The following is a 23,457-nucleotide window of genomic DNA, read 5'->3' on the forward strand; positions in this document are numbered from 1 at the left end:
AGTATGTATGTTCCTGACTGTGGAGGTGACCGTGACCAACTGCCTCACATTTCTCCTTTCAGTTTCTCACAGTGATGGACTTTAACCTGAATCTGTGAGCTGAGACAAACCCTTCCCCGCCACCCCCCCACCCCTACTTTTAGTCAGGTTACTCTATCACAGTAATGTAGGTTAAAGCGGAACAGACCTCAACTTCAGGAAAAAACAAAAAACAAAAAACAAACAAACAAACAAAACCCCAATGACTTGTCCCCTTTCCTAGATAAGAAACAAGACAATCAATAGCATCTTTGTTACATTCCTTCTTTGACTCTTGGGAGCCAAATTTCCTGAAAAGGAAAGTCCTCTTTGGACAAGCTGAAATCCTAGATCATGAGAAGATCATGTGTGCCAGGAATATAGGTAAAGACTTCACATATAAAAAGCAAGCAAGGGGGCTGGAGAGATGGCTCAGCGGTTAAGAGCACTGTCTGCTCTTCCAGAGGTCAGGAGTTCAATTCCCAGCAACCACATGGTGGTTCACAACCATCTGTAATGTGATCTGATGTCCTCCTCTGCCTGCAGATGTACATGCAGGCAGAGCACTGTATACATAATAATTAATAAACAAATCTTTTTAAAAAGCAAGCAAGCAAACAAACAAACAAACAGAAATCAACCCCATGTGTCAATCAATGGAGGACTCCAAGCCCAGCGCTGGGCAATAGATTGAACAGTCCCCGAAGCTCAGCAGCTACTGGGTGCCATGCTGTCCTGGTTCCTGCTAGTACTCTGCTGTTCAGGAGGAAACAGCTGTGTGGGTTGTACACTGTGCACCCTAAGGTGGGACGTGGGCACTAGAGACAGGAGTGGGCGTGGATGTCAGGTCAGAACCAGTGACTTGGAAGAGTAGGAGAGGCAGACTTGTTACTTAGGTAAGACAAATGTTGGTCTATTACACACGTCCAGCTAAAGTCTGCTCCCCACTGTAGCCCTGTTTGTTCCCCATCCCTGCAGCCACTCTGGGGATTTGAAGACGGCCTCACTCCTCCACTAGGCATCTCTCCACCCTATGTTTCCCTGGATGCTCCTTGGAGGCAGGAAGCCTCACTCCACAAGCCCATGGCTTCTTTCTGAGGGGGGTGTAGAAGCTGACAGCCATGGAGGGCACTGAAGGGGACCATGAGATTAGCTGACCCTCAAGCTTTTCCACTTGGAAGCTTGAGCACGTGCACAGGGTGTCACACACCTGGGGTTCCAGCATCCCAGGGATGAGATAAGGTGGACGGTGACAGTTCACAGTGCATGAGCTGCAACTTTTCAAGCTGAGTAAAACCAACTCGTTGGGCCACAATGGTCACTTAAAAAAGGAAATCTTGACATGTACACTTACAATTCTTCAAGGTTTTTTTTTTTTTTTTTTAAATGGGGGCCTGTTATGTTGCCTAGGCTGGTCTCAAACTCCTGTGCTCAAGTGATCCTCTCACGTCTGCCTCCCCAGTAACAGTTAGAGGTGTGTCCCAGTGTGTCTGGCTCCCACCCCTCAGTCAGAATCTGCTATTCCGTATTGTTCTGCTCTTGGTAAGGCAGTTTAAAACACATCCTTACAGATGATGTCACCAGTTTGGTGTCAGTTACCTTGTGACATGGCATGCTGGGTTGAGCATCTCACCACTGTCCCTAGTCCACCAGAGTAAAGAGCAACGTGGGGTGTGGTGAGGGGCAGGGTGGGAGTTCGGGGTGGGGCGGGTGGAGGAAGAGCCATGCTGATTCTAAGCAGCATGCACTTCACTGCGGTTCCCCAATGAGCCACCCAGGCCTCCTTTATAGACTTCACATTTACCACAGCGATAAGCACAGTCCAGCCCCAAGGCCTGTCTCTGTGGGGGACAGCAGCACACACACACACACACACACACACACACACACACACACACACACACACACAAGAAGGAAAGTCAGAGTAGTGAACCAACCACTGGCCCTTAAACAGATTAAAAGCTAAAGCATGATCGTGGTAATTGTCATTAAAAAAGAAGAAAGAAGACCTGAGAGAGGATTCTCTGAGCTAATGGTATCTCTTTGGTGGCACTTTCGGCCATAAAATGGCATTCAATAATGCAGAACAGCTTCTGCTTCTTCCCAGGGAAGAGTTTCCCTGCTTAAGGACAACAAAGAGACACATAACCAAAGGCTCAGCACGGCCATAAGGCAGGGGGAGGAGCTGGCCCAGCCTCTCATCCCGAGGGTGCTTTCTCACTGCACCCTGCCCATCCTACACACCCACTCCCGTCTCCCCACTTAGAAAACCCACTTCCCAGGACCGACCAGAGCCAGCGCAGCAAACAGCTCCTAGTCCGTCCCCTCCTTCCCTTATCTGCCTCACAAACTTCCTGCACCTGCTGACTCACCCAGGCGGCAAGCTGGGTCCAGCCAGAACTCATCCGCACCCTCGGGAGACTTCATCGCAGCCCCTCAGACTGCATACTGTTCCTCAAGAGAAGATCTGACTTAGCATCCTCAGTGTACACAGTGCTTACCAGACAGAGGCGGGGAGAGAGAGAGAGAGTGCCTGTGCACGTGCTAGAAATTAGACTAGACTGGGGCTGAGGGACAGAGGCCACAAACTAAAAACAAACCTGCCGATCAAAATTTCAATTTCTGCGCCCCAGTTTTCACTTGGATGTGATGGTTGGGGAATTCATATCCAAATCAGTTACTTGTTCATAGCCTGAAAACAGAGAGCCCGTTTTTTTGGTTTTGGCCGCGACTAATTCATAAATACCAGTCAAAGAACAGCAAGAGGAAAAGATTGTTACCTGGTTTGTTCCTGCTGCAGTGTGTTGGGATCAGGTATAAAATATCTTACTCGAAAATGCAGGGTACAGGGGAAACCGCCTACAACATTTTTCAAAAACAAATTAGGTTTTTCCCTTATTAAAAAAAAAAAAAGGTCAATGCATAACAGTTGCTACTCTCCTGTTAAGGGAGTGCCTTCCATTATTAAAAGCCCCAGGTTCAAATCCAGAGTGCTTAAGGTAACTGTTTAGAAGTCTCCACACGCACCAGAGGCATTTACATAGCATCAGCCTCGACTGTGGTACCACCTACTTCCACCACCTACTTCCGGCTGTACGTTTGCCTTAGGGCCCCTGTTCAAACAATGATATCTCTATTAAGAATGTTTAAGTCTTGATTCGGGCGTGGTGGCCCACACCTTTAATCCCAGCACTCAGAGAGGCAGAGGCAGGCGGATCTCTATGAGTTTGAGGCCAGCCTGGTCTACAAAGTGAGTCCAGGACAGCCTGGACTACACAGAGAAACCCTGTCTTGAAGGAAAAAAAAAAAAAGTTTAAGCCTTAAATCATCATCTACAAAGAAAATTCACAAAGAACTTCAGCAGCTCACATTTACACAGTGACTTATGGTTTCTCAGCATCTCCACATAGCGTCTAGATCCTAAACACCACACAGTGACCTGCGGGCTAACGGTTCTTACAGGTACAGGGTTGCAGACAGCTCTGGGGATGAGGCAGCCAGTAACAAGACCAGAACATTCAGTAAGCACTAACGTTTTTGACTTGATTTTTTATTTTTAAACTAGAAAACATTTTTACAGCTTCAGCGCAGAGCATGTGGTCCTGAGTGCTACGCTACATGCCACTCAGATGCGACGTACGCATCAACACCGAGGGCCAGTTTGCTTGTGTGGATTAAAAAAAACACACACACACACACAAACGAGCCGTTGTGTCTGTGAGAAGATCAGATGGGTTAGGTCAGACCGTGTTGCCAGGACATGGGGAGAAATTGTTGATGTCACCCTGTGTCCAGCACTTGGTAAATATGCCCAGGTCCTGTCCACTGGCTCGCATAGTACTTTCGGGCTCTCTGAAATCTAAGTCCGTCTGTGGTCTGTCTGCCAAGCTGGCTGATCTCCTCATCTCGCCTTCTGCCTTGGTTCTACCGCTCCAAATTGCAGCCCCTCTCCCCAATCCCTTAGTTCCTTCCTGTCACCTGGGGGGGCTGGTTCTAAAAGAGTCTTTGATGGTGGGTGGGTGGGTGCCTCTGTAAACACACCTAGCTGCCGCCAGTGGGTGGCAATTAGGACAGTTTTTCCATTCACTATCTCTCTTTCATCATTTGTTGCTTGGGTGTCTCAGGCATGGTAGCTTTGTCTTTCTTGTTTCTTCTGTGGACTCAGGGCACGTGTGTGTGTGTGTGTGTGTGTGTGTGTGTGTGTGTGTGTGTACTTTCATAGAATTCTTCTTTTCTACTTCTACACTTAACCGTGAGAGCAGGATTCAAATCTGGTTTGGACTGCATTTCCCAGGCTCAGCACAGTGGGATGTGTTTGCTGCAGGAATGAGCCAGAGAGACAACAGTGACTTATACCTCATGTGACTGGCCACCTCCTGTGTGTCAAGAATCATGTAGGGTACAGAGAGGAATGCAGAGAGGGTCCCCTACCTTGCAGTCCTGAGAGCCTGACTGTGAGATGACAGCAAGAACGCTTAGCCACAAAGGGACAGAACTGAGAGGGAAGGGGAGAGTTAGCACTTCCCTTCAGGTAACAGGAGATGCCCTGAGGAACGGCAGGAATTGGACTCAGGGACAAGGAGAAAAGCATCTGCTACAGAGAGAGGTGATTGAAAGTTAATCCAGGCCACCAGAACCTAATCCAGGCCACCAGTACCTGTCAGGGCCAAAGAGAGGCATGAGGGAAGCCAGGCTGGGAAGGGCTGGCCAGAAGGGAGGCTGAGCATGGCTGCAGTAGCTGTCTACTGAAAGCTGAGAGCGACACAGGGGGCTGCTCACGACGGATGGGCCGGTATTAATGCCATTGGAAAGAGCAGGAGTTTATGTCTGTCTCCCTTCAGGTGTGTGCTTGTATGTGTCTGTGCAGGTGTGCATGTGTACAAGTGGAGGCCACAGGTTGACGTCAGGTGTTGTTCTCCACTGCTCCTGTGTCTGTCTGTGCAGATGTGCGTATGTGCACGTGGAGGCCACAGGTTGACGTCAGGTGTTGTTCTCCACTGCTCCTGTGTCTGTCTGTGCAGATGTGCGTATGTGCACGTGGAGGCCACAGGTTGACGTCAGGTGTTGTTCTCCACTGCTCCTGTGTCTCTTATTGAACCTGGAGCTCATCATTTGGCTAGATGCTCTGGGCAGCAAAGCCTAGGAATTCCTCTGCCTCAGCCTCTCCAGCACTGGGATTACAGGCACGCACCACAGTACCCAGCTTTTTTGCATCGGTGCTGGGATCTGAACTTGGGTCCTTGAGCTCTTATAGACAGCACTTTTACCAACTAAGTATTATTCTGGGCCTAGAAAGAGCATCCTTCATCCACTTGCTCCCTTCCAGTTCTGAGCTGCCTCCTTTCTCTCCTCTCTCCCTTCTGCATACCTGGGATCCCTAAGGGTGCTCTGAAGCATCTCTTCCTGACACTGCCCCTCCCCCACCCACGAGGAGAAGACAGTTTGCCATACACCCAGTGAGCATGCGAAGTGAGAACATACCCACCTTTCAGCTGCTTCCTGAGGGGTTTGCTTGCTTCAAGCCATCTCTGTTGAGTGAGAAAACACAAGCTATGAAACCAAGCCAAGCAGGCAAGCAGCGCATCTTACGTGTGGAAACTTACAGGGGAGTCCACTGGGTCATCGCCATGTTGCAAGCCGAAGTATTCTTTCTCCGTCACTCCCAGGTGGCCATATGCCATATCCAGAAGCGATTGGCCCAAATCTTGTTTCTACATGACAAATATCAAGTGGAGAAAGTATTAAAATGAACCAAGAACTAGAAGTAATTTTTTTTTTATTTAAACAGTGGGCAAAGAGAAACTAAAATCATCAGAGATGTTACGAATATACACTTCCCACAGTGACAAAAGTGTTAATAAATTTCAAGTTTCAAGGCTGCAAGGAGGGATACAGAAGTAGGGTGAAGGCAAACTATATAAGTATAATTTGAGACACTCTGAATTTAAGGAAAGTGTAGGAATTTAGAGGAAAAAAAAAATAAGTCAGTAGTATGCTTGCCATGCAAAGGTGAAGATCTGAGTTCGATTCCCCACAGCCCATGTGGGGGGGGGGGGGAAGACACATCCCTGAAACTTGCTGGCCAAGCAGTCTAGCCAAATATGGAAGGCCCAGGTTTAGTGATATCATGTCTTAAAACACTAAGGCAGGGGCTGGACAGAGGACTCGGTGGTTGAGTACCCAAGCTGAGCAGCCCACAGCACCTATAGCTGCAGCTATGGGGGGATGGGAGGGTGGTTTAAGCCCTCTTCTGGCCTCTGATTGCATGTTCACTATTAACACAGAGACACATTAAAGAAAAAAAAAAAAAAAAAGCTTAGTGGTGGTGCACATTTTCAATCCCTGCACTCTGGATCTCTGTGAATTCAAGGCCAGCCTGGCGAGTTCCAGACCAGCCCGGGCTACACAGTGAGATGCAGTCTCAAAAAAAAAAAAAAAAAGGATTATATAGATAGATGGATAAATGATGATAGACAGATAGATAAATAGATGATAGATAGACAGAATGTTGAAAAAATAAAAATAAGGTAAAGAGTAATGAAGGAAGACACCCAATATAGGACTCTGGTTTCACCTGTCAGCCGCCTGGCCAACACATGAAAGACTCTGTGATGGCTTCTTATAAGTAATATCACAGGTTGTCTTCTGGCCTCCACATGCATGAAAACACACACACACACACACACACACACACACACACACACACACACACACACGCACACACACACGCACACACACACACTGCACTGTGAACCTAACTTAGCTTTCTTAAATTGCTTCCATGCCTCAGCTGAGGTTCTCCGGTGACTTCTAAGTTGGAAAACTCACACATTACCCAGCAAACACGCCATGACCTGCCGCGGATTACCCCCAGCAAACGCTAATCCCAGGTCAGCTCCTGTTGGCTGCTGGGGGCCCGGCGGCAGCTCCTTTCCCTGGAGGAACCCAAGGGGTGTGCAGGGAGGAAAACTCTCCACTAACAGCTAAAAATACTTCAATGCCATCCAAAACACCCTTAAAGTGACTTGGCCTGTGTCCCCCTGTGGGATTATCTGCCCTGTTGCTTCCCGTCATCTGAAGTGAGAAGCCGGCGGGGACACTCAACCACACTTCTCTCCAGAGTGGGACTGGGTGGCCCGCACCCGTGTTTATGGGACAGCCTGATGTGGGCACTGGGACGGCGCCACAGCAAACACCTCTTTCCTTGTTTGGCTGCAGAAGTGATGACTAACATGGAGTGTCAAACGCTGTCAAGTGCTTTGAACTGGTCAAGCCACAGGAGACAGATTTCTTAGAGGACAGTATGAACAGTGGGGTCCACCTGGGGACAGGGACGAGGAACCCCTCTGTGTTTAGGTGGAGTGTCACCCCTCCCATCTATCTAGTGGCCCACCCAGTTTGAAGCTGATGGCACAAACAGAAGGTGGCTGCGGGTGGGGCGAGACATGCACACAAAAGCGGCAATGGAGCACCCGGGAGATTTCAGATTCTGTTTTAAGAGGTCGACCTCCCAGGAATGCTTTGAGGCCAACCCGTTTAACTCAGGACAATGCAAGTCAAAAATAGACATGTACAGAAGAGGCTCTTCCTGTGAGCTTCTGAGGGCAGGTAAAGTGTGGAAAGTGGGTCGCAGAGACCAGGGCGGGGAGGATAAGGTAATGTGGGGACGCTCCTGCAGCAACTTCCTCCATGTGACTTTGTGGGATTTGGTCTGTTATGAGCCTTGCCTATTTCCAGAATGCACCACCTGTCTATCCTGAAGGCCTCTGGACCTGTCACCATTCTCCATAGTTCAGTCCATTCCCCCAAGATACTCGTGTGTGTGTGTGTGTGTGTGTGTGTGTTTTGCACAATTATGAGTACACTCACCCTGGAAGTGTCTGTGTAGGCTAAAAGTTGATGCTGAAATATCTTCAATCACTTCTTACCTCATTTCGGGGAAAGGGTTGCTCACCAAACCTGAAGCTTACAGTTTCAGCCATACTGGCTGGTCAGTGAACCCCAGGGGTGCTATCTCCGCCCCCTATCCCACACTCTAGTGCAAGGTTACAGCCACCATGTAGCATCAGAGCTGAGATCTGAACCCCTCAGGCTTGCACAGCAAGCTCTTTACCCACTGACCATCTCCCCAGCCCACGAGACGGTCTCCCAACGCACCAGAGCTATCTTCTCACCTTACCATAATTATTACTTACACGCTTTGGTCTATCATCTATGTAACTTTGATTTATTACATCATCAGTAATGAATTTATCGAACACTTGCAAAGATACGCTGCCACACTCACTTTGCTGCCGCTCAGCCGAGTAGCCCTCAGCATCTGCCTTGCCACTGAGAACGAGGCACTGAGAGGCGCCATGCCTGGCACACTCACACTATCAACTGGTAGCTGTGCAGCTGCACAACACCAAAGCCCTGTGCTCTTGCTGGACTGAGTCTCTCACCTCTGAACTGCAGAATCCGAACATTCGGGTGTCAGTTCTGCTCTATTCTTCTAGTTCCCAAAGGAATTAAAACAGCACCAAGGGGGGGGGGGGGGAGGAAACAGCACCAAGGCCAGGTATGGTGGCACACACCTTTCATCCCAACACACCAAAGGTAGAGGCAGGTGGATCTCTCTGAATTTCAGAGCAGCCTGGACTACATATTGGGTGCCAGGCCAGAAGGGATAGATATACAACGAGACTGTATCTCCAAAACAAACAAACAAACAAACAAACAAACACAAAGTGCAAGATTGGAACTACAAAGAGAAAGGACAACTAGAGCAGCAAAGCACAGCAGAGAGCCCTGCCTGCACTTCCTGCTGGCTCCATCTTCCAGGTGCCTCCTTTTCTAGCCAAACTCCCAAGATTGCTCTGCCCACCACCAGCATCTCCCCCAGGGACTGCTGTTGTATTCTCTCAGCCCCGTTGCCTCCCTGGCTGCTGCAGACAAAGCGACCCTCCAATCAGGCCACGCCAGTGCTCACTACATGGCCCAGTGTAGAACCCAGCTTGCCCAGGATGACCTAGGAAGCTCCAGCTGGCCTCCCACCCCATCCCTGCCTTGGGAGTTCTCTGACCTCACCTATCTCTGGCTCTTCTCCCTCAGGCCTCACGCTGTAACAGATGGACCAGTGTTCTGCCACATGGGTCCCAAGGCTTGTCAGGCTTGGTGGCAAGCACCTTTATTCACTTGTCCTTTTTTGAGCTTTCTTTGTTGTTGTTGTTGTTGTTTGAGACAGGGTTTCTCTTGTGTAGCCTTGGCTATCCTAGACTCCTTTGTAGACCAGGCTGGCCTCGAACTCACAGAGATCCACCTGCTTCTGCCTCCCTGAGTACTGGGATTAAAGGTGTGCACCACCATGCCTGGCTTTTTGAGCTTTTTTGATACAGTAAGTAACACTTCCCATCTTCAGAAGAGCAAAGCATAGCTGAACAAGAGACCCGGGTAGCGGGAAGGCAGGCCGGAAATAAGTCTCCACTGGTCACCACCATTATTTGCAGAACCTGAGTCCTGTGTACTGATGAAGACATTCTCACATCTACAGTATGGGGCAGCTCCCCTGGCTCTGGATTGGAAGAGCTGAAAATCGCCGTTTGCCTGCACCAAAACCACTTAGTGGTAGTAAGGGTGGGGTGGGGAGTGTGAGTGTGTGATTGAGTAAGTCTTTAAGCCCAGCTTTTAGGAAGCAGAAGCAGACAGATCTCTCTGATTTCTAGGCTAGCCTAGTCTGTATAGCGAGTTCAGGCCAGGCCGAACTACAGAGTGAGTCCTTGTCAAAGAAGAAGAAAAAGGTGGGGTGGGAGAGCAGTGACAGATACAGCAGGGGTCCGTGGGTTTTCATTCAGGTTTACCTGTTACGGCCTTTTCTGGTCACCTCTCTCCCCCATTCCCTTTGTTGCTTGTTTGAGGCCCAGGTTAGCCTCAGACTTCTGCTCCTCCTGAGTCCACCTCCCAAGTGCTGAACCACAGGCATGTACCATTGTAGCCAGTCCCATTTCCTCTACCACTTTTCTCCTCTGCACACGCTTTAAAAAACTGGGGCACAGGTGACGTGGGGCTGGAGCGGATGCCATTAGGACTGAGAGTCACACAGAAGTCCTGGGCATAGGTAGTGGCTGGGTACGGAGCCAGCTGAGGCAGCTGCTGTACTTGCCTCTCATAGTTGCTTACGTGAAGACCTGAGATCAAGGGCTCTGAGCAGGAGCCAGGGCCTTTAGGAGTCCTGCCATCCACAAGGCTGGCTATCTCACAGAGCACAGCTGTGTGCCCAGCCCTGGGCCAGGACACCCGTCCTGTCCCCAAGGGGTTCACAGTTTTTAGTAGGACGCTTACATCCTAGTAATTTTTACTATTTTTATAAACACAAAGTCACATGGGCTCAAATAAATCACGTACAGAACATAGTCATCCAAGGACCAGCTCTGTCTGGGTAAGTGGGAGGTAGGGGTGGGCTGGTAAAGGGACAACGTCCCAAACACATCAACATTGGAAGATACCAGCAGGTTCACAATCCTAACTAGAATCGAGACAGGGCCCAAGGGTCCCACGCCCAGCCCTATCTCACCAGGTGAGACCTGAAATCTCAAGCTTTCATTGTTTCGCTAATCTTTTTTTTTTTTTTTTCTCCCCATTTTGTAAACCAAGAGATCAAAACTGTTCAAGAGGATTTAGGCAGAAAAAAAAAAAATGAAGAACTTACATTAACTTTAAAGGTCTGTACCAAGCCATCTAAAAAGCGTATGCTGCAGATGAGCTCGGATCGCGTTTTCTCTTTGGGTAACTCGGAGGTCCGTATATTATTGATTCTTCCACCCAACGCACGTAACCGGGAGGTCATAACGACCGCTGAGTAACCTGTAATAAAAGATAACTTGTCAGTGCTTTCAAAAGCACGAGAACAGGTCCTACCAGCTCCCCACACGGGTCGGCTTGGATCTGCACAGCATCAGCTGCGGGACCTGCAGGTGGGAGGAGAGAGGGTAACAATCTTTGCACTTCACTTCCGGCTTCTAACACACTCTAATCCAGTGGTTGGTCTACTCTCTACCTGTGGGTCGAGGCCCCTTTGGGGCTCAAACAACCCCTTCGCAGGGGTCGCCTAAGACCATCGGAAAACATTTACATTATGATTCATAAGAGTAACAAAATTATAGTATGAAGTAGTTGGTTGGGGGTCATGCCATGAGACGCTGTATTAAAGGGTCGCAGCACGAGAAAGGCTGAGAACCACTGCTAAGCAACATCTGTGGCTCCAAGATGTAATGCCATGTTAGGTCAAGGAAATAGATGGCTTACTTATCTCTTTTTTTTTATTATCTCCAAGGCTGTACCTTCTAATTCCCCAGAGCATAATTCCTACCTTAGGTATTTGTATGTTTTGCAAAACTAAGCATGAAATAAATACGATATAAAACATGAGAAAGCTGGTCAGAAGTTATATTAAAGTTAAGAACTTCTACTTCAGGGCTGGAGAGATGGCTCAGTGGTTAATAGCGCTGGTTGCACTTCCAGAGGTCCTGAGTTCAATTCCCGGCATCCACATGGTAACTCACAACCATCTATAATGTGATCTGATGCCCTCTTCTGGCACACATGGAGATAAAGTATCATATACATAAAATAAAAATAAATCAAAAAAAAAAAAAAAAAAAAAAAAAGAGAACTTCTACTTTTTTTGTAAAAAAAAACTTAAAAAAAAAAGATTTATTGCATTTTGGCTGAGAGATAGCTCAGCAGTTTAGAACACGTTCAACTCTCATAGAGGAACAAAGTTTTATTCCCAGCATGCCCATGAGGCAGCTCACACCTGCTTGTTAACCCTAGCTCCAGAGGATCCAACGTCCTGCCCTGTTCTGGCCTCTGAGGGCATTGCATACACCCATACTCAGACACAAGTGCATACCAATAATTAAAAAAAAAAAAAAAGTAAAATATTATCTTTTGAGAAAAATGGGACGAAATGAATCGCTTGAAAGGAAATGCAAAGTAAAGTCACAAAACAAAGTCCCACATGCCCGCTGCAGGACTATGATGTGAGAGTGAAGTCCCCCAGCTGTCCAAATTCTCTGAGCTGCTGCAGGGAACATAAATTAAATGACGACTTCGGAAAACGGCTGGGGACTATCTCCACCCAGCTGAACACACACATGCTCTGTGATTGTGACAATCTGATTCCTAGGTATGCTCCTAACAAAACAACAACGGCACATTTTATTCACAGAAATATTTGCACAGGGCTCCTCCTAATACAGCCAAATGGGAAGAGACCTTAAGTTTCCATCTGCTGTAGGACAGATAAACCATCACACGCTCAGGCCATGCGCCTGTACAAACCCAGGCAGAAAGATGAATTCCTGCCGTGTGCAACACAGGGCTTTCTTTAATGGTACTTTGTGTAAAATAGGCCAGACACAACACATTACCTACAGCACAGTTGCGGGTATGGAAAGTTTAAAAATGGGCAAAACTAATAACGCTGGGAGAAGATGACTAGTGGATGTTCTAGGTGGTCCAGAATGCTTCTGGATGTTCGTATGTGTGTGCTGATGCCTGCAAGTGGGAGTCAGAGGTCAACAGAGACTGATGCTAAGTGACTTCCTTAGTCACTCTCCATTTTGTTTTTTACGTTTTAAAAATGTGTGTGTGTGTGTGTGTGTGCGCGCGCGTACACACGCGCACATGTGCCACAGTGAGCACTTGGAGATCAGAGGACAACTTGCAGGAGACAGGTCTCTCTTTCTAACATGGAGGTCCCAGGGATTGAACTAAGATTGTCAGGCTTGAGGGCAGATGCCTTTACCTGCTGTGTTGTTGGTGTCTCATCAACACCAGCCCTCTATCTTTAAATTAATTAGTTAATTAACTTTGAGGTGGGTCTCTCATTGAAGCCAGAGATTACTGGCCTGGCTGGTATCCCATGATCCTCCTGTGTCAGCTTCCCCACTGCTGGGATTACAGATGTGTGCTGCTGCGTCTGGCTTTCCATATGGGTGCAGGGGATCCAGACTCTGGTCCTCACACCTCCCCAGGCCCTTGAGATACTTTATAAGAAGGAAGCATCAGGACAGGTGGCAGTGGTGGTGCCCGCAGAGACACCTGGGTTTCTGTGAGTTTGAAGCCAGCCTGGTCCACAAAGTGCCTTCTAAGGCAGTCAGATCTACTGTAATAGAGGACAATTTAAGATCTGGCCACTGAGTTTTGGAAGAGTAAGGAAACTGGCTTTTGCTAGCGAGCTCAACAATGGAATGGCAGAATAAAAAAGCCTGAGAGATTTGCAACCGAGCAGATGACTACAGCCTCCCTGTGGCTATGCTGAGGGTGTCGGCCTTAACAGAGACTGTAGGCAGCATAACTCCACAGGAGAAGGAAGAAGATGGGACTAAGGGGGTAAGTGGAAGAGCAAACACAGATGAAGGTTGTGAGTACATGCCGCCCCCCAATCCCCCACCCACCCCCACCCTGGCTTACGCTGTGCTTCCTGTTCTCCTTCTGTTATCCTACTCACTCTTGGTGTTCTGCATAAGTACCACCTCTCTGGGAAGCCTTCCTGGGTCTCCCAGGCAGCCTTACAGAGTTTGATACACTCAATTGTGCTCACTCTAAGTCTGCACTTAGAACTCACAGTGTGTGTTTCTAGCCACATTTCCTACTATGCACCAAACTCCAAGTGGGTAGGAATAAGGTCTGCTCTTGCTCACTGTACTTCTGGTAGGCACGTCTGATGGCCTGATGGGCAATCCATGAAGTGCTCGAGTAAACCAATAAATGCGTGGAAGAATGAAACAGAAAATGATGTCAGAGAGGTCTCGGGGGGGGGGGGGGAACCCAACAATATTAGAGCCAGGTGGTGGTGCATGCCTTTAATCCCAGCCTTTGGGAGGCAGAGGCAGGCAGATCTCTGTTTGTTCCAGGCTAGCCTCAAACTACAAAGAGTGTTCCAGGACAGCCAAGGCTACACAGACAAACCCTGTCTTGAAAAACCAAGCCAAACCAAACCAGAACAATATTAGAATGTGACAGGCAAACCCGGGCTGACTAGAACAGGCAGGACAGAAGGGTAGGTGAGGGAGGGTGGGTAGAGTGGAGATGTCTGTCAGTCCAGGACTGGACCAAAGTGCAGTGGGATCTGAGCACCTGTCTGTGTCTCTAAGTCTTCCATGTAAGGATCAAGTTATCCATCCAGGGTCTGTCTGGACGAAAAAGGCACAGATACCCAGAAAGATAAACATTAAATACCAGGGCAGGGCCAGGCAAAAGCCTGGGCAGTAGGAAGACAGATATGTGTCACTCAGACGTCGAAAGGAGGGCAGAGCAGACCAGACACTAAAAAACACACCTCTAGGACAGCAGTGACCACAGACCAAGTTCAGGAAGATGACAGAAGGTGTGCATCGAGTCCATATCAATAAGTTTAAGGTCCTCTAGGTAAAGTTCTGTAGCTAGTTAGGGACGAGAAATCTCAAATAATAATAATAATAATAATAATAATAATAATAATAATAATAATAATAATAATAATAATAATAATAATAATAAAAAAAATTCCTGGGACTCGTAGTGAAAAAAAAAAAAGCTACTCAATCACAGAAATTTCCACCCACCCGCCACCTCCACCATGCCCTTTTCAATAAAAATGTCACTGGAATCAGGGATGCATTTTCTGAGTAATACAAAAGTTATCAAAAGACAACAAATGTGTTCCCGAATGCTTTATCCCATATGCAACTAAAAATGTCAATTCTGTTGCTTGCTTCTTGAAAATGTTGCTTTTGTTGGTTCTACTGCCCATGGGAGCTCAGCTCCCTGGTCCTCTGGGAGCCCCTCGAAGGGAAGACTGGGGGCGGAGGGCTTTTCTTCTTCATTTTTCCAATTTAATTTTATTTAGGAAGGCAGGCTGCCGCATGCAGCACCTCATTTGGATCTGTCTGGGGTCTTAGAAGCTTGGCTACCTTATGTTCTCCTACAAATGGACCCTGAGAGCTGGTTTAGAGTTTTCTAGCAGGTTCTTGACTAAAGACAGGTCCTCCTCTATTCGGGGAAGGTCTGCTATTTCAGGAGGGATGCACAGGAGCAGTGAGGGAGGAAGAGGACACCTGCCTGGCTAGCCAGATAGACCCTGTTGACCAATGGGGTGACAGATGTGGCAGCTAGATCGCCCTCAAATCCCAGACAGTGGCTTTTCACACAGCTGGCCTTAGAACACAGCTAGGTCTGCAGAGCAGATAAGCTATCCCCCACACAGACCCTGGACAGAAAACCAAAAGGGAATGAAAGCAACATGAGCCATTGTGCCAACCACAGGCAGGGTTTTACAAAGTGCTGTTCCTCCCAGGCAACCCTTTATCCCTGTGCCAGCATGGGGATCCTAGCACTGAAAATTGAACCATGGTTGATGATATTTCCAAGCATGCTCACAGAGTACACTCAAGAGAGACTTTCCCCTCCTCCCTGACTGTCACATGAAGGCCTTGGGACCTAGGGGCAGTGTCATTAAGAGATATTTTATGAAAACTGCAGAATGTTCTTCCTGCGATTGTCCCTAAAGCAAACCTCTCGATAAGTGCTTACTTGATGCTGGCGCTAAACTACACATTATCAAGCTGGGAGGTGTTTCCAGACTGTCTTGAAACTGTATCTTAAGCAATCTGGCTGGACAATGGATGCTGACTAATTGTCCTGTTTCCTGTACCGCAGCAATTGGGGAACTCGGGGGTTTCTATGGCTTCCTTTATAAGCCTCTTAATTCTAAACAAAGCCAAAACCCAAACAGGAACACACTGGCCTCAGCAACCACAGATATCACAGCTGCAGGTGTTACCAGTGACATCATGGGAGGAGAGCCTATTTGTACAGTGTTTCAAATCAGAGAGCTGTGGGATAGTTGGAGCACTGGCTACGGCTTCCATTCCGATTCCGCTCTTAATCAGAGAGCTGTGGGATAGTTGGAGCACTGGCTACGGCTTCCATTCCGATTCCGCTCTTAATCAGAGACGATATTCGGAAAACACACAATGGAGAAAGCATGATCTCATTATGCACCCAGCTGGGGCTCAGCAAGTACTGCAAAGTCAGAGATGGAATACATAAGGTGCCTCGCACACTGCAGAGGACAGACTAAATAGTCGGCAAAGAGCATTGTTTGCTTATCGCCACTGAGATGAAGTGTCATGTAGTCAAAGCTGGCGTCCAGTTTACTACACAGCTGCAGTTGGGTGTGATCCTCCTGCCTCCGCCTCCCAAATGCTAGAATTACAGGTATATGCCACCATGCCAGGATCCAAGGCTTTTTAGTAATGATAAGTTTCTGATGTAAACTTGGTGCTGAGAGTCCAGATTTTGTAGGGCTATCTTGATGTCAAATCTCTTACAGACGTGAAAAGGTTTCATTTCCGCAACGTTATCCCATTTTAAAGCGATTCACTGGTGCTCGAAGGCAATCGCTACTACAGATGCTATATGCCTCTGGGAAACAAAAGAAGGGAATTAGGCCTCTAATTCAAGAATGCATGTTTCAGGGCCTAGGGATGTCGCTCAGTGGGCAGACTGCCCGTGTAGCATGCATGGGCCTCATAAACACACAAGAACCACGTGTAATCCCAGCCCCTTGGAAGGAGGTGGAGGCAAGGAGAGCAGAAGCTTAAGGTCTTAAGACTTTCAGAAAAAGATAAACAAATATTAATTCAATTTCATTGAGCCAGAGTCTTCTGCAGCCTAGGCTGGCCTAGAAGCTGCTGCGTAGTGGAAGATAGACTTGAAAGTCTTGGTGCTCCTACCTCCACCTACCAGATGCCAAGATTACAGGCATGCCCCACCACACCCAGATCTTTTTAAAGAAAACAGTCTGATTTATAAACAAATGTTGTGAATATTCTGGGTGGGCCGTGCTAGTCTAACATAGCTAGGTAATCACATTCAAGCTCACCTTGCCAATAGTGCCATCTAGTGGCCACCGAGGAAAGCACCTCCCCTCCAATCCTGTGACTCAGGGTGACATAGTTGGCTCTGCTCTTGTTTACCATGCAATCACTCTCTCTGGGTACATAAGGACCTCTCTGCAGCTCAGCTTCTTTTCCCTAGCCCTTCTTCCCTACTGGGCTGAGGAAAGCTTTCTTCCTCCCTCTTCCTTCCTTCTTTCTAATTTTGAGTATCAACAGATGATGGATCTGCTGGAGAGTTTCTAGCACAGAAAGGAACACAACGTACCATCAGTCACGTGATGCAATGGTGCACCAAATCAATAGCAATTCTCATCAATTACTAATATTTAATAAATGGAACGAAGATGCTTTATTTGACTGCTAAGAGAGTATCAGTATTGTCTCCCCTCCCCACCCCCTCCGCCTTTCTTTTCTTGGAATGCAGGGAAGTTGGGATACATTTTGTATTAATGTAGTCCTGGTGTAGGGTGGAGAGGGAGAGAGAGAGAGAGAGAGAGAGAGAGAGAGAGAGAGAGAGAGAGAGAGAGCGCTTGCGAGCTCTTTCTGCTCCCTGGATTACTTGGGTTGGTACTAGTAGCAAGGCCCATCCATGGTTACTTACACAGAATACTCAGCTGGGTCCTTAACAATCACATCACTCACTCACATGCTTTAATGGTTCTTCCACAAGAAAACAAACCAGTTCTTCAACCACTGCCTCCACCTGAGGTACAATGCCCTCAGGCCCTCTGTTTTGGGACCAGGCTAAGGTGCCCTTAAATTCTAAAGGAAGTGGGAAAGTCTTTCTACAAATAAAACTTTACAGGGGGGTGGGGGGGGGGAGATGATCCTGTGGATAAGGTATTTTATCCACACACATTATCTAGTGTGAGGACTGAAGTTTGAGAGTTCAGATCCCAGCACCCAGATAAAAACTAGGCAACAAGGCCACCTGTAATCTCAGTGCTCAGAGACGGAGGAAATGGGACGTCCCTGGGGCAAGCTGGGTTTCTGGACTAGCAGATTCCACCAACTCCTGGTTGAGTGAGAGAGGGTATCAGTAACTAAAATGGAGCTTGATGGTGGAAAACATCTACCATCAAACTCTGGCCTCTGTGGGCATCTATACTCACATGTACATTTACACACACACACACACACACACCTTAAAAACTAAGGAAAACAGGCGTGATGATGTGTCCCTTAGTCTCAATACTCCTAAAGCAGAGGCAGGTGGTCACCTGCACATGCGTGTGACACACACACACACACCCTCTGTGCATGCACACACATGTACAAGTGTACAGAACCCAAGGTGTGTTCTCAAGCACATGCTACAGGTTTGATTATCACTTTACTTCTAAATATTTTAGCATGAGTCCCCTAAGACCAAGGAGTATTTCATAAGCACAGTGAAACTAGTGCACTCAAGAAAGCAAACACCGATCAAACATGTATCTTACAGCTTGTATAAAAATGTTACGGGCTATTCCGATTCTGTCTTTCCCCCCAGTACGCAATCTAAAACCACGCCTTATTTTACTGTCACAGAGAAGACATGTGTTTAATAACCCCCTACCCCAAAACAGGCAACCGAAGAGCCACACACTGGAACACTGTCAACCACCATGTCTGCAAGTGCTTCTGGTTCTGCCCATCTGTGCCTATATCCAGGGTCTTGGGGGCCAGAGTGCTACGTCAGTTTCCGAGCCTATGCTACAAGTTGCTTCCCAGAGCTACATAAATCATTGATGAAGGGACAGGCTTTCCAGTCTATATGTCAGTGCTAGCATTAGCACCGGTGTCAAAACAGACACAAAAAGTCCTCCGTCACCTTGCTATCAGGTAACCAGATGCCTTGGCTTGTTCCCTCAAAGTAGCTGGCATCGTCCAGACCCCAAATTCTTATCACACCATAACATCTGAGAATAAAGACCAGGACACATGTGCAGAGTGTGCAAGAGGCAGCCAGCATTTCCCTAAGAAGGGAGCAAAGAAACAGAGATGCCTACACCGCGTATGATTTATTAGGCTTGCCAAATGTTTCGAAGTTCAATCCAGCCAAATGAATTAAAAATGAGTGGTTTCACTTTTGCTTGTGAAATGCCTGCATACGTGGGAAAACACATCCATCAACACGGTTTCGTTTGATCAATTTTAATTATGTGCAGCTGGTAGCACAATTATAAAACAGCACACGGAATCTAACCTTTTTCCTCATGCCTGTGATTTTTGTAAACCGATCAATGTTATGCACTGTCTTTTCATTTTCTTGGCTTTCCTGATTTCTTAAATACGACACTGCATAACAATGCACCGGTTAATATACTAATTTACTGTTAACTTTAGTTGTCAATGTACAAAGTCAGTACTGGGGGCTGTAAACTGGGGAAGGTGGGGGTGGGGGTGGGGCATGGCTCAGTTTGTAAACTGCTCACAGCCAGAGGGTGAGGGTAGGAATCTGGTTCCCAAGTGCCATGTACATACATGCTGGGCAGGCATGGCAGGCCATGAGTAACCCCTGCATTCAGGAGGCAGAGATAAGAGAGAGTAATTGGGAAAGCCTCCCAACACCAACCTAGAGCCTGCACCGGCACACATACCTGCACCACAGGTATAAACACACTACACACGCATACTCAAACCTACTAAATTAGGAAAACAAGTCTGCTCATTAAAACAAGGCATCTTCATATTTCTTGCTAAATTAATATTTAAAAAAAACTCTCTTAAGCTTATAAACCAAGAAAGGATAACTTTTAAAATAATACTTTTAAAGCTTTAAAACCTGCTTAACCAATATGATAATCACAAATGGTGGGGGGAAAACTAAAACATTTTATACATGCATTTACAAAAGCACCTAATACCTTTTGCTATTTGGAAGTACACTTAAGCGTTGGCAGTTAGTCTTGACTTCCACACAATTCTCTACTCAACTTATCTTGCACCAACAATCCTCATGCTCCCAGCATAACTGTAGACTTAACTCACTGTGTTCCCTAGATCCTTTCATTTGTTCAGAGAGGGGACCTCCCAAAGAAGACCTCCTCCCCAAAGCTGTGCTATAAAAAATGTAGTTCAATTCAAACCAAGGCCCATAATTAGCACCCTTGTTCTCAGACAACTTCAAAATGTCAAAATAGTTTTCTGATTCTAGAGCCTCGGGTTTATTTTTAGGTTTTATTTATAGGTCGGGCATCATGACACTTTCAAAACTAACAAAATTTAAAAAAACGTTATCCTAGATACTGGGAGGTTAAGAAGTCGCTTCAGCTCCTCAGAGCCCAGGACAGAAAGCAGGCTACTGGAGAGGCTGGTTGCCTATAAACTTTATTAGTGTAAAGAGAAACAGGTCCCCAGCCCTGAGGGCCTTAGCTACTCCCCACAGGTCTGCCTCAAGCAAGAGGAAGCCAGGCCCAGCATGGGAGGATGGTCACTCCCTTTTTTTTCCTGAGGTACCATAACGGGCAAAAGCAGCCACAACTCCCTAGGCCCCAAACCTCCCTTAGGAGACACTTCTCCCAGACTGACACTATCTGTTGGTGAGACTGTTAAAAAGAAGATTTTATTCGTTCTTTTAATGTTTGGGAAGATGTTATCCTATTGAAGCCACGCCTTGACAGTTCACAGGACCCACCTCTCCTCTCAGGGTTGTTTCTTGGGAGACACAGCCGCCCTTGGAGGCACACATGGTGAAGGCTGTGCTGGGCCTTGCCCACGCAGCCGGTCACCCAACAGTCACTGGTGAACTTGCCCTGTTCGCTGTCACCTCAGTGAATCCTAAGAGCCACAAACCTTTCTGCTGGGACAAACAGGACAAGCAAGACAAGCACAAGCTCCAGGCATGGCTGATTCTGACCAGGACTTGCTGTGGAAAGAGATTCTTCTAGAACTCGCTCAAGTTTGAGCCAGGGTGTCTCCTAACAGCCTTTAAGTAACTTCAAGTAATCACAGTGTTGTCCCTGCTCCCTTCCCCAAGACTTGTAGATCTTGTTTATAATTACTTTTGGCTTCCTTTGTTATTACTTTAGCAAAGGAGTTCATTTACTCCGGCCCCAGGCCAAGCCAGGAAGTGGCAGTCCAGTGGGGGAAAGGCAGAGAGGTGCTGGGAGCCTAGCTTCCATGGGATTTGAAGCCCTAGAGGGCAGGCCACAAGCCTTGGAGATAGGGACCTTCTAGGGTGAGGTGTGTGTGAAAGGACCAGCGAAGACTCCATAGTGGCAGGAGCGAAGTGAAAGGTCTAAGGAGGAGAAGTTCTGGGAAGTTTAGGCACTCTGAGGCGAGGGAGGAGCCTGAGGGAGATCTGGTATCTTAGTGGAAGATCAGGCCAGGTTCTTTTACAGGCAGTAACACAAAAGAGGAATCAGGATTAGTGAGAGGTTTAGCATTGGGCAGTAGGAGGGTGGGAACTCCAGTTTAATCCCTTACTAGTGGACAGAGTAACAGCTTACTTTTTCTAAGGTTTCTCTAGAAAAAAGGACGTTTTCCTGCTTTCCAGGGCCAATTCTGAGCCTTACAGAGAATTATGTATCCAAATTAGCGACTTTCGTTGGACTGATTCTTTTTAACCCAATGGTTAAATAGGTGAAATACACAGGTTTCAGGGCCCAGGAAATGGCTCAGTGGGCAAACCTCCTGCTACGGAAGTCTGAGACCTTGTGTTCAGATGCCGTGCTAAGGCGAGCTGGCACCTTCTGTGTAAGCTCCCAGAGCTCCTGTGCAAGACATGAGGAAGAGACAGGAGGATTCCCAGAGGTTCACAGGCCAGTTAACCTGGAATACAGTGCACGAACGTGAAATACAGAGATTGTGATCTCAAACTCAGGAGAATGCAAGTATCGACACCCATGTTTATCCTCCGACTCCCACAGACACACAATGGGCCCGCATACACACAGCAACAAACAACAAAAGACAGAGAAGGAAACAGAGTTTAAGGAGAAGGCTGCGTAAAAAACGTGGACAACCCTGAGCTCCCCATGAAAGGTTGGGGGAGCTCCGAGGAACCTGGGTCCAGAGTGTAGGCAACTCTTAGTTGACCAACACCCATCACTAGAGGTAGTCAAGTAGAGGAAGTCGCTGACACTCATGTTGAGAAAGGTGCTGGGGCGAGGGATGAAGGGGTTGATAAATGCGCTTTAAGCTTTGGGGACCAAATTTCTATTATGACTTCTGTTTATGGAAGCCATACTCAACTGTACCACTGTTCAGAGTTCGTCTCCTTACACAGATTTCCACGGAAATGATTCTAAACAGAGACTTCACTCTTGGAAGTTTTAAAGAGTCCATCAAATCAAGAGCTACGGGGGAAAAACAGTATGAGGAAGCAGCAAAGCATTATGTAAGGCATAAAAATTGACAGTGAGGTGCGCTCAATTCTTAGCACTTTCTACCTAAAATTAAGCGACCAACCTCTCTCTTCAGCCTGCTTGTGGATAGTTCCACCAAGCTCGGAACAGACTGGAAAAAACAGGATGGAATAAATTTACTCTACAGGGCCATGAATCAAGTTGCATAAACTTTACAAAAATACTGTGTTAATATTTGCCCTCAGCCATGGCCACACCCGGTTGGGTGTCAGCCTCTGATGTTTCTGTCTTCGGCTCCGGCCCCCACCCCTTTACAGCCAAACAAGCAACAGAAGCCTTCACTAAAGAAAACAGCTAAAGTCACTTTGAAAGGTTTGAGATGTGCTAATCGTGGTGCACCCCAGCCAAGAGGCTGGAATCTCACAGTGGACTGTCCTGCCAGCCTCTGTCCCTGCCAAGAAGTCTGAAGCCAGGGACAGCCGGGCCAGAGAAAACCAATACTCACTCCCATGAGCAGCCTTCACCACAGGTTTATCTCAAGGAAACGCAGGAAAATGCTCCCACCCTATCCTTGCTGCCACCTCCGCCCCTACTGCCCAGCATCCTTCCATTTGTGAGTATCAGGCTGAGGGGCTTTTCACCAGCTATCTTTTCTTTCATGGGTTTCCTAGGCAAGAGCCCTCAGTGGTTCGGTCCAGCCCTAAAGCCCTCTGCTTGGAAGGTTCAATCCTACAGGTCATCTTGGGTTAGACTAGGCACCGTTACCATGCTAGCTGCCAGTGCCTCTAGAAACTGAGAAAGAGATGTACTTTCATGGCGCCTATCCAGCTTCCTGGGGTTTTTGTCTCATGATAAAATGAGGGCAGATTAATAAAATCCTTCTTAAAAATAAATAAATAAATAAAATCCTTCTTTTTTAAAAAAAGGACTTAAAATGTAGAGTTAGTGTGCAGAATGCTGGTATTTGGGACTAACTGAAAGAAATGTGTATGAACATTCAAAACACCATGTTCTACAAATTAAACATGCACAAAATGCAGAAATCTGCCACTGTTCCTAGCACTAATAAAAACAAATGTTTAAAAACTCTTAAGAAAAAAATATGTAGCCAGATGTGGTGGCACACACCTTTAATCCCAGCACTCAGGAGGCAGAGGCAGGTGGATCTCTGAGTTCAAGGCCAGCCTGGTCTACAAAGAGAGTTCCAGGACAGCCAGGGCTAT

General features: G+C 47.3%; 1 protein-coding gene across 7 annotated transcripts in view; it reads right to left on the reverse strand.

The window, feature by feature from the left end:
* Positions 1 to 23,457, reverse strand: part of Ptpn3 (protein tyrosine phosphatase non-receptor type 3) — a 149,812-nt gene that overhangs the window by 67,230 nt on the left and 59,125 nt on the right. For 5 of the 7 annotated variants that reach the window (XM_051162301.1, XM_051162326.1, XM_051162309.1 and 2 more), the window contains 4 exons: positions 10,706 to 10,860; positions 5,622 to 5,729; positions 5,504 to 5,546; positions 2,799 to 2,877 (listed from right to left, as the gene is read on the reverse strand). In XM_051162301.1, the coding sequence (XP_051018258.1) occupies positions 2,799 to 2,877; positions 5,504 to 5,546; positions 5,622 to 5,729; positions 10,706 to 10,860 (385 nt within the window). Of the gene's footprint in view, positions 1 to 2,798; positions 2,878 to 5,503; positions 5,547 to 5,621; positions 5,730 to 10,705; positions 10,861 to 23,457 lie in introns of those variants that run through there. The other 2 variants (XM_051162336.1, XM_051162344.1) reach the window with 2 other exon arrangements.

The sequence above is a fragment of the Acomys russatus genome, chromosome 2, assembly GCF_903995435.1.
Source record: "Acomys russatus chromosome 2, mAcoRus1.1, whole genome shotgun sequence".
Taxonomy (NCBI): Eukaryota; Metazoa; Chordata; class Mammalia; order Rodentia; family Muridae; genus Acomys; species Acomys russatus.